This window comes from Condylostylus longicornis, unplaced genomic scaffold, assembly GCF_029603195.1.
Source record: "Condylostylus longicornis isolate FDR11 unplaced genomic scaffold, ASM2960319v2 ptg000004l, whole genome shotgun sequence".
NCBI classification, from domain to species: Eukaryota; Metazoa; Arthropoda; class Insecta; order Diptera; family Dolichopodidae; genus Condylostylus; species Condylostylus longicornis.
Window position 1 is genome coordinate 20,939,300 of NW_026577973.1, and position 12,040 is coordinate 20,951,339.

At 27.0% G+C, this 12,040-nt stretch overlaps 2 protein-coding genes and 1 long non-coding RNA gene across 3 annotated transcripts; 2 read left to right on the forward strand and 1 right to left on the reverse strand.

The window, feature by feature from the left end:
• On the forward strand, positions 1–2,112 carry LOC129609014 (glucosidase 2 subunit beta). Its single transcript, XM_055520850.1, has 4 exons — positions 1–243; positions 293–363; positions 419–1,638; positions 1,698–2,112. The coding sequence occupies exons 1-4, from the start codon at positions 147–149 to the stop codon at positions 1,951–1,953; spliced, it is 1,644 nt and encodes a 547-aa protein (XP_055376825.1). The 5' UTR covers positions 1–146; the 3' UTR covers positions 1,954–2,112.
• A 55-nt stretch (positions 2,113–2,167) lies between these two features.
• Positions 2,168–2,764, reverse strand: LOC129609023 (39S ribosomal protein L55, mitochondrial). Its single transcript, XM_055520861.1, has 2 exons — positions 2,498–2,764; positions 2,168–2,427 (listed from the first exon to the last, which is right to left on the reverse strand). Exons 1-2 carry the CDS (start codon positions 2,684–2,686, stop codon positions 2,284–2,286), a joined length of 333 nt encoding a protein of 110 aa, XP_055376836.1. The 5' UTR covers positions 2,687–2,764; the 3' UTR covers positions 2,168–2,283.
• A 7,979-nt stretch (positions 2,765–10,743) lies between these two features.
• LOC129609032 (uncharacterized) lies at positions 10,744–11,991 on the forward strand. Its single transcript, XR_008696929.1, has 3 exons — positions 10,744–10,927; positions 11,240–11,358; positions 11,524–11,991. It is a non-coding gene; the product is annotated as an uncharacterized LOC129609032 (long non-coding RNA).
• Positions 11,992–12,040: the final 49 nt, after the last annotated feature.

A 12,040-nucleotide genomic window follows, 5' to 3' on the forward strand; every position in this document is an offset into this window, starting at 1 on the left:
TTACACTTACACGAAGTTCACAAAACCTTGATAATCGGTTTTCTATCTGCATTTCATCTTAAACTCCACTTTTAGCCGCTTCGTAGGATTTTTTTATCGAGAACTTTTTTTAAATTTAGCAAATTTTATAAATATTGAGCTAAATTATGGTCAAATTTAGTACATTTTCGCTAATAATTATTTTATTATGTGGCTTGGTGAAGAGTGCTGGTCCAAACCGCCCTAGAGGAGTTTCCATATCGCGTATGTATTTTGAATTTAAATTAAACAGAAGACTAAGTACCCATTTTAGGTGCTCCATTGTACCCCGAAGGTGATACATTTTCATGCTTAGATGGTAAAAAAACTATTAAATTTAGTCAAGTAAATAAACTATTAACTTAAATTACACATGATTATAATAACATAGTTTCTTTAGGTAAATGATGATTTCTGTGATTGTGAAGATTCCAGTGATGAGCCTGGAACTTCGGCTTGTTCCAATGGTTTGTTTTATTGTACAAATGCAGGCCATAGATCAAAATACATTCCTAGTTCGCGTGTAAATGATGGAATTTGTGATTGTTGTGACGGCAGCGACGAATATGATTCGGAAGTAAATTGTGAATCAAATTGCTTAGAATTAGGAAGAGCTGAGAGACAGAGAGAAAGATCCCGACAGGAATTACTAAAGAGGGGTGCACAAATAAAGGCTGATTTAATTTTAAAAGGTAAAACACTAAAAACAGAAAAAAGCAATCTGCTGTTAGAACTCCAACAGCGCAAAAATGAAGCAGAAGCTATTCGCAATGAAAAAGAAAGCATGAAAAAAGAAGCTGAAAGTTTAGAAAACGAAGCTCTAGAAATTTATAAAGAATTACAAGAAGTTGAAAAAAGAGAAAAGCAAGAAAAAGAAGCTCTTGAAAATAAAAGGGAAGCTGAAGAAACTTTTGAAAAATTCGATTCTAATAAAGATTCCTTTATTGAAGTTATTGAAATTCAAACAAGAATAGCATTTGATCAAAATCGAGATGGCGTTGTTGCGGTTGAAGAAGCAAAATATTTTCTGGATGAGCATGATAAGGTGGACCGAGAAAAATTTATTACTACTTGTTGGTCAAGAATCAAGCCCTATTTAATGTTGGATTCTGGCTTTTTTAAACCACCAAAAGAAAATGATAATGCCGAAGTATCTGAGCAAAATGAAATTAAAACTCAATCAAAAGAAGGTGCCAATATTGTTAATACTCAGACAGACGATGAAGATGTAAATGAATTTAACGATGAAAAGGAGGAAGCGGAATTATTAAATGAGGAAGATGAATATAATGAAGATGAACCGGAAGAAATTGAAGAAGAAAATGAAGGAGAAGTAGAAGAAACGAAACCAGAACCTGAATATGATCCTGAAACACAAAAATTAATCGATAATGCTAACGCTGCGCGAACTGAATTTCATGATGCTGAGCATAATGTTAGAAAAATTGATAACGAAATTAAGGATATTCAAGAAAGTTTGAACAAGGATTACGGTGTAAATTATGAATTTGCTACCTTAAATGGAGAATGCTTCGATTTTGAAGATCGAGAATATGTTTACAAATTGTGTCCTTTTGATAAAACGTCGCAGCAACCTAAAAGTGGCGGCAGCGAAACAAGGTATGCACTTCAAAAAAAAAAAAATTGTATTATAATAAATAATAGATACTTCTAAATAGATTGGGAACATGGACAAATTGGGACGGCAAAGAAAATAAATACAGTCATATGCTTTATAGCAATGGCGCTTCTTGTTGGAATGGCCCTCAAAGATCCGCAATAGTTGAGTTAGAATGTGGCTTAGAAAACCGTATTACATCCGTTACTGAACCAAATCGATGCGAATATAAGTTTAATTTTGAAACACCTGCTGCATGTAGTTTCCAAGAAGAATTAAGTGAAGAAAATATGGAAGAATTACACGATGAGCTTTAAGATTGTTACATTTTTCTTTGGAAGATAATTTAAAAAAAATGAAGTTTGTATTTAAAATATGTATGTCAAGTAATTGTGCATCATTCTAATTAGAGATAATTAGAAATTAGTTTTTTTTCATATAGTTTAAAGAACGATTTTATAAAAGCTGAAAATCATTCCGGATTAAGATTCACGTTTAAATTATTATATATTAAAAAAAATGTGTTCTCGTTCTAGATGAAAATTTGTAAAACTAAATTTTTTTCAAAAATATTCAGTTCTTTTATTTCCCTGTAACAGGTGCTAGATTCTACATTATTAATTTTTAGTCCAGTTATACTAATATTTCTATTTCTTCAAAAATTTTAAATATTTCTTAGAATCGAAAGTATTCTCCATTTCTGCCTCGATGATAACTTTCTTTTTAGCTTTCCTAGCTTCTATTCTAGCTTTCCTTTCACTTTCGGACAAAGTGTTTATATTCAATGGGAGCTAATTAGAATAAAAACAATATATTTTTTTTATCGCCCGTTGGAGTTTAATGGATTTGTTACAAGTTTACCTTTATAATTTTTCGGGGTTCGGAATACCTTATATTTATTGAAGATCCATCTGAATTTACGATTACTACTGGGTACTGTCTGCAATATAGAGGTCGTTTAATTTTTGTAATTGCAGCTGTAGCCGAAGATATTGTTCTAAAATTTTGAAAAGATATATTTGTTGCTTTTACTAAGCATTTTAAAAACATTTTTATAATTTAAATCAAAATCTCGGTCTTAGTAAGAAAATAGTAAAAGATGAAATTTTAACATTTAGGAAAACAGATGGTAAATCATATGGTGTAAAAGAAAAAATGTAGGAATAACTCAACAGTGATGGCACTTTTCGCATATCGAAAACAGTATGAAAATTATATATATATATGCGGTTGTAGCGAACACAATGAAATATCAGAATTATTAAAAATTCACAACGGTAACGTTACTCGAAATACCAGAATTAGCTTCCAAATTCATGTAAACGTCATTTATTCTGGATTATTTATTTATAAGTATATACATACCCTTTTTCTTTGCTCAATAAAGCTTCAATGCGTAATAATATACTTACCATTCATACCTGTTACGTATAATTTATAATTAACATACTCAAAAAATGTAGTTTTGATTTTTTTATTGTTTTTTTTTTCATATATATTTGTTTTCTTTTTTATATTTTTAATGAAAGAATAAAAGAAATTAAAATTAGAAGCATTTTTATTGACAGAGAAAACTTTACATCAAATGTACATACATATCACAATACGAAAGAAAAAACTGTATACATACTTTACATATGATGTTAACTCTTTATCATATGTATGCCATTTTTTTCTCTTACTTTTTCTTGTTTTATTTGGTTTATTTTTTTTACTAAATTTTTTAATTTAATAACAAGAAAGAGGAAGAAATGAAAGAAATTGGAAACAATATAAAAAAGAGTATATGAAGCAACCCCACTATATAATTCGATTTTCATGAAACTACTTTCGTATTCAGAAAAATGGTAAGGTAGTAAAAATCAATCTGTGTGACAAGATTTTTTCATTCGTACAAATACACTCAGACTTCGGTTTACGATGATTTTTAACGACTTACGATTTTTTTTGTTTATTCCTAAAATGTTCTGTTTAACGTCTTTTTCTTGATTTACGTCCATTAATTTTTTAATTTTTTTCTTATATCGATAAATTATGAAGTTTTTATGAATTATTATGAAATAAATTTTTTTCATGATAGGAGAGGGCAAATGTAAGTTTTTGAATAAATAAAATGCTGCTGACAATTTTAATGTGAATATAATACATAATTTAAATACATCATGTTCTATAATATGTAATTGAATTTTTCTTTTTTAAATATTTTAATATTGTGTCTTTACGTTTCGCGGCCGCCAATTTTTGAGCGCATCTAGCATGTAAATCAGGACCAAAGTATATCTATTAATAAGTAATTCGACTCGTTCCATTCCGTTAGTTTTCATTTGCATCTTGCTTCCAAATTCTTAAAATATTCCATTTTTTTTTAGAAATAGATGGTAATAAGAGTTGTGTAGGCAAGAAAGAAACAAAATATTGTAAACAAACGAGTGTATCAAAAACATTAAACTGAAATAAAATTAAATTAAGTTAGGTAAAAATTTTGTTATTTTTATTTTGATAATAACATAATTTATTTGTCATTTTATTAAAGTTAGGTAAAAAATTCCAATTTTAATATTTTTTCCTATACTTTATATAGGGAAAAATAAATAACTCCCGCTTTTAAAAATATATTATAAAAAACATCTATTGCGTACTCTTTCCCTCTCCCAAAAATTCTTATGTGTATAAAAATGAAAATAAGAAGGTATACTGCTTAACTCTTTTAACTAAGGGAATTTTTTGTATACAAATATTGGTGAGTGATTGCATTAGTGTGATGTAAACGAAGAGTCGAACTACTTGTTTATATATACACTTTGATGAGGATCTAGTGAACGAAGCGTTTTGCTTGTGTTGGTTGTTTACTTGTTTGAACGTTTCTTTACTTTTTGTATTTGTTCCGTCATGACGTCACAGTGCATTTTTTTTTCCTAAAAAGAAAACAACAAAAAAAAACCACAAAGAGACACTACTTGATTAAAAAAACATTTTTTGCTACTTATCTAATTTTGTTGTAATCCAGTGTAATCCACTCAGCGGCTTTTGTTTCTTCACCTAAAAATTGAATCTATTCGATTTAGCATGTAATTTTATCTACAATTTAATTTACGATCATTTTTGCACAAACATTATATATCAATGCTGCCAACTGTCAGTTATAGTCATAGTTTATGTAGAGTTATAGTCAGCTATTGATCAAAATGTAATGGAGTAGGAAAAAAAATAGAAGGTGATTGAAATGGAGAACGGAAGGGGAAAATAGCATAAAATAGAAAAGAAGAAACGTAGAATTTTACAACAACAATTTGTATTGCGATGTACGTAAGAATGATACATTGCATTACAGGTTCGTTGAAATAATATATCATATTGTGATCTATGTAATTGTAAAAGAAAAGAAGAAAAACGTTAACAACCGAAAAGTGGGACTGGAAACAATTTCACCGTTACTCAACCGCTTATTCCAGAAACTATAAAAGGAACAGAATCATCCAGAAGAAGAACTACTAAAAACATGATCGCTAACCGCAACACATATCGAATTTCGAATTATAAATATTTGTTAAACATAAGATAATTTTCTTAGATTGTATAATTTGGACAGAAAAAATTTTTGTTAAACATAAGATAATTTTCTTGGATTATTTCAACCTTTTATATATAACATTGTATAAATTTGAATTGTGAAGTTTTTGAAGAAAAAAAAAATTGAAAAGAAGGGAAATATAATATAGATATATAAAGATGATTTAGTAATTTTAAAAAAAAAAAATGTACATAATTTTTTTTTGAATTTGATGCTTTCTGCAATAAACTGTGATAATTAAAAAAAAAAACTTATCTTTCATTTTAAAATTAAAGGTGTTAGCAATTATTCGCCAACAGTATTACAGTAACTTTATTTTTGAAAGAGGTCGGATCTTGGAAGGTGCGCATTAATGCTGTGAGAGTTGTTTTTTCAATGGAAACAGTACATTTTGCTTTTATTGCGCACGGACCAGGTGTAGGATATGCCCTTCATCTAATGAGCCATAAATTTCTTCGAATGTAGTTGTGATAGCTAATTCTGTTCCACTATTTTCTAAGAAATTATATTGATTCGGGTCTTTGTGTTTTTAATGAAGTCTCTGATTCTCTTATTTACATTTTCAAAAATTTTTGAGAAACTTCTCAAATGCAATCTAAACTTGAGGTCATACTTTTATTAAAATTCAAAATTATTTTTGTATTTCATTTTCCGTAGCTGGATTAAGAAATAATGTTTTATTATCGTATTGCGAAGAATAATGCTATATCTATCAGGCTATCAAGCTAAGAGAGCAAATCAAAAATAAATTCAAAATTTATATGGAGTTTAAATGGAAGGTGTCGGAATTTATTTGTGTGAAGGAAATTGATCAATATTTAATTCTACATATTTTTTGATATTTAAAATTTAAATTTCAAAAAGATCAGTTGGTAAATTCCATCTGAAAAATGCATTTCAAAAAAAATTGCAATTTTTGACGCAGATAACCTTTCTTGTCTTCGAAGTGGAAGGGTACTGAATTAAATAGTAAAATTTTTTAATAAGAAATAGAATTTGAAAATAAATTGAAGAAAAAAAGCAAAAAAATTATAATCATAATCTAGATGACTTTTGAAACTACTGTTAATAAAATGAGATTCATAAAGAATACTCAAAAATTTCACAAAAAAAATAAAAAAATATTTCAATCGGCATACTTCGAAAATATAAAATATTAAGACTTGGTTTTGTAGTTTTTTCCGATTCAAGATTTCGGAAAATATTTTGAGTTTGGAGGCCTGATAGTTATATATGGCATTAGCGGAGAATATTAATTGGGACTGAAAGTGCTTTTTTTTTAACATTTTTAATTTTATAATTTCATAAAAGATTATTTTTCCGACTTTTTTAATAACATTCAAGGAATGACTTCTTCAGTTTTATCAGTATTATTGATTGTGTTACATACATATGTACATACATATTTAAAACTTTCCACAATTTTCTTGAATCAATATCATAATTTTCCTGAATATTTTTCCAGATATAGCTTTTTTTCTTCATTTTTAAATTCTATGTCTGTATCTAATTTTTGTCATTGTTTTGGGGTCTTTTTTATACTTATGAAATTTTTTCTATCTTTTAATTTAGCATTAAAAGCGACTATGTGCAAGCCATGTGCTCCGAAAAAAAGTGAAACAAGAAAAAAAACACTAAAAATTAATGAAATGAATGTCCATATTCTAATTAGCAAAATCCTGCCTTTAAAATAGAATGTAATATCAAGTAGATCATCATGTCAAAACAACTATCAAGTTCCATTCGAATGCGAACTTCACCTAGTTTTGCAAAATTTTAAACGCATTTTCCGGCTAAACTAGAAGAGATAGAACGATTCTAAGTGTTTTTTGTGGTCAATGGTTAACGAACTTGTTAAAATATGAACGAACAAATATGCCATATCTGATTATGGGACAGACAATAACTTTAATTACGTTGGTTTTGTTTTACATCAAATTATAAATATAAAATATCAAAATTCTACACTGAGTAAGAATATATATACTTACATTTCTATATCACAGAATTTAATATTATTAACACAGATTCTTTAATGTTAGAAAAGGCGTAGCGAATTTGTAATATGATTCGAACATTCGTTTTCACGTAAATAATAGTTGACGTATTATCATATGAACATATGTCTAATTTTAGTACACTTTTCAAGATATGACCAAATAACTATAAAATTTGTATGACAGCTATCACAAAGAGTCAAGAAATTTCAACAATTCAAGCATACTCTCATATCTTTATCTCAGACCATTTATCTTAGCGATACTAACGGTAAGCTAAATTTATAATATCCTTCAAACATACATTCGTACGAGTGTATAATTATGGTGCTAGTCGTAAATTCAATCGAATTGACGTCAGATTTGCAGTACTATAGCCTTTGTATTATAGTCAATTGTTGATTTTCAATTTTAAATAGTGACTAACGCACATGCATTATAGTAATCTAACTCTATTAAAAAAAGTCATAGATTTGTTTTATCCACATAAATAATGAAAAAATGTTATTGTCATGATAATTTATGATAAATCATTTTGCATAATAGCCCTTAATCATAGAGCATTTGTTGCCTATGATTCACTAAATGCAACAAGTATAGAACAAATTAATGGGGTTTTTAATAAAACATTATAACATAAGGTAAGCTTTATTTGAACTTATCAAGAATTTTTTTTCAAACTATTTTGCTTTTATAATCAGATTTTGGATTTTTTTATTTGTTGTTTTTTCCATACAATGAAAACCGGTTTGATACCGGCATTTTTTATAATTTGTTCATTTGTAAACAGAAAAAATTTTAGTATTAATAAAATAAATTTAATCTGTTAACCTCAAGATCAAGCTCATAATTTTCTTGTACTAAATAAAAGGTATAGCAAACATTATAATGCTTAAGTAAGATTGTTTTTCGGTTCGCATTTCTTTACATACATATAATATATTATATACCTACATACATGTAGGTATATATTTAAGATTTTATTTTTTTTCCAGTAATTTCCTTTCTTTATATTAGAAGTAAATATAAAATATTTTAGTATTCTGGCTTTTAAATTCAATGTGATCTCTTAAATTCATCTTAAAACTTAATTATTTTCTAAAAATTCTGATTAACTGAATCAAATAGATTACCTTTCTCACTGACCTGTTTTACATTTGTAGCCTGTTTCAAAAAAAGTTCGTAATTTAACTGCCTTAACTATTCTAATTAAATAAATTCATTTAAATTTTTTTAAACTTTTTAGTTAAACTACTTTAACGGTTTCGTGTGATGAGATAAAAAAAATAAAGCTTAACTTACAAATTATATTGCATAATGTAGTAAAGATAAACTTAAAAGCTTCTTTCAGATAAAATAGAAAATATTTTAAATATATCTAGATCATATTATTATATTATAAAAGCAATACTAGAAAAAAAATGTAAGTCAGGCTTTAGGAAGAATTATGAAACCTTACTTACCGAACGTTGGGTTTTAAAAATTTTAATATCATATATTGTTTTGGAATAATTTGTAAATAAGTTTTATAGGTTTAATCCAAAAGTCAAATTTAATTTTGTCAAGATTAGCTATTAAAATAAAAACAAACAAATTTTGAATTTGCATTTTGCCATATGAGCTGTTTTGATTTTATAGGACACTTTTTGACGTTATACTTTTGCAGTAATGCATTTCGCAGTTATTATTTTGCAGTAGATTTCAATTCTAATTGAATCGATTGATTAAATAAATACGCAAAAACGTTTATTTCATTGAAATCACGATAAAGAGCATAATGAACGTACAGTTGTTACGAAAAATCATAATACATAAAAATAAATAATTTACGGTATATAATATATTTTGCGGTTGAATTTATTAACGTTAAATACGAATAAACTTGAAATTGATTAAACTAATTGAAAAAGAAAGAAAATAATTTATTCAAGAAAAGAAATAGATAAAATTCAGATCAAATATTAGTCGTTGAAAATTACAAATTTTATTTTTAACAATGTTAAAAACGATACTTTTACATACGCATTTTAAAAATTAAAATTATAAAACTAGTTTGAATATAACAAAATTAATTATAAAAAATTTAGCCCATGGTGTAAAACCGAGCTGAATAAGGCGTAAATAGAGAAATGTTAGTCATAAAGGTTATGGAAATTTTGAAAGATTTATAGAAAGAAAATTACGTTATTGAAATATTGAATTGGGTATGTGTTTACTTTATATGATATATGAATGGTCCGTATGCAGTTAAGCACGGAACAACGGGCAACCATAAATTCTTCAGCACATTTGTAATGTTTTTCTTCATCGTCTTCAGCAAATATAAATTTTATTTACAATAATAGGTAACTACATATGTATTTAAAATTATTTATCGTAAAAGTGTCAGAAGCCTCATCTATTATAACATAAAATAACCAAGTAAATAAATAACTTTCACATTGATAAAAAGAGTACTGATTGTTTTACGATATCTGACAAAAAAGATAATAAAGTGTTTTTTTTTTGTGATTTCCTACCTTATATTACGCATTATCAATTCATTTTCGTATGAAATATTAAAAATGAAAGTGACAACAGTAAATTAGAATAACAATTTACTCAAAATTCCTGTCCATCCAAATTTATAAATTCACGATTAAATTAAAAAGCTTGTTTTCTTTTATTTTCAAATTTACCTACTTATGTACCTACATACCTACAAAGATATGTAAACGCGAAAAATTTTTATTATAATGTACAGGGTGTTCGAGACTCAGCAGTTCTCCCGCTCTAGGCTTGATCACATTTTACTTTTTGGCTTGCCACCCTCGACTTATGGGACCTCAAAGTTTTGAAAAATTTTGTTTTTATTTTTGAAAATACTTTGTTTTAGTTATTTTTTTAATGCTTTGACCCAAAGTTTTTCGCCTAATAGACATATTATTTCTGCGATTTTTTCAACATTATTCTATAGCAAAATGAAGGTCAGAATTCAATGCTTCATTTCCTGTAAAAAAACGTTAAGTTGTAATTATGTACATAAATAAATGACGATTAAAATAGATTTAAAAATTTTCACTTATCATTGAAATACCTCTGAAACTAATAAATCTGCGACACCACAGATGCGCGTTTTGAAGGTGATTTACATGGTCTACAAAATAAATATTATGTCTAGTTTGATTTTCCAGTCATATTTTCTGAGTTATCAATAAAAATATAAAAATTAAATGGTTTTCAGAAATTATAAATTTGAGGCCTCGAGAATTAGGGCCCAAAAACCAAAATGTAGCTAGTTTTTTTTTATTCGTCTGGATGCACTCTATCCCATTGCTTAGGGGTAGAGTCTAGATCACCCTGTATAATAAAACTTTGAATAAACGTGTTATGTTGAATATACATATGTATGTATATGAACACATCCACACAAATTTCTGTATTACGTTTGTACTACAATGTTTAGGTTGTAAAATATTTACGTAGAATGCGATAAGAACTTTAAATTCGAATCAAGCAGAGTTCATTTGTTTTTTTTCAGTTGATTCTAAACTTCTGTCCAGCTATACTGGGTGTTGTCACACTTGGTAACAGCCGCTATGTAGTATTTTAAAAAATATTTATTATCTGAATAAATAAAGAGAAAGGGAAATGTCTCATCAGAAACCAAAATTTACTATAGAACTAATAAAAGAGGAGGACCAAAAAGAAGTTTATGAAGTTCTTAAAGAATTTTTTCTAAAGGTAAAAAATATTTAAGTTCTATTTTGTAACAAAATAAATTCTAATCATATAATATTGAACGTGATTTTAACATACGCGAGCACATAAAATAGGGATATACATACATATTATTGTTTGTATGGATACATTTACATACATACATACATATATGAATTTTATTGTGTCGTGATTAGGTAGTTCACTATTATTTTTCACTGATATTTTTAATTTTTATACAGAAAATTGCGAAGTTCAAGTTCAAGTTATTTTTTTTACATAGTTGCAGTAATGTTATATACAGTTAATGCTAAATAATTTTTCTTTTAATTATAGGATGAACCTAATTGTAAAAAAATGGGAATTACTCATTGTGATGATGCAGAAAAATATTTAACAAAAAGTCTGGGAGATAATTGTTCTCGATGCATGGCAAAATAATAGGCGTTGTTTCAGTATGTGTTATATATTTTTATATGCATATGAGTAAATTCTATAAATAATGATATATATAGAACTGAAACTCAACTATTACTTTTATATCCGTGTATATACTAACATAATATATAGCCGCTAGATACACCAAAACAGTCTGCTGCTGCACTATCAAGTGATAATAGATGGCGTAAACTTGGTATGCTCATAGATAATATCAATGAACATTATGATATTTTTCAACAATAACATGATTCGGAAACATTTCTTGATGGGAAAGCAACAGCTGTTAACTATCGGAGCTTAGGAATAGCTGGAGAACTATTAAAAAAAACTATTGAATATATGAACGAAAATAATATTCAAGCAATGATGAGAACATGTTCCAGTGCATTTTCTGCCAGAGTTATGGAAAAACTCAATATGAAAGAAGTTTATAGAATTAATTACAAAGATTTTATTGTTAATAATGAACAAATTTTAAATCCAGATAGCCCACATGTTGCTTGTAGAGTTTTTGTATTTGATATAAAAAATGTTGATATAACAAAATAATTTTGAAATTTATTAACAAATTTATTGAATTTATTGTGATAGTTTATTTTAATTCATGTACAAATGTAAATATAGTTTAAGTTTTATGATAACGTGCATTTTTTACCCAGAAGTAATTTTTGAATATTTGAGTTTGAAAATCATTAA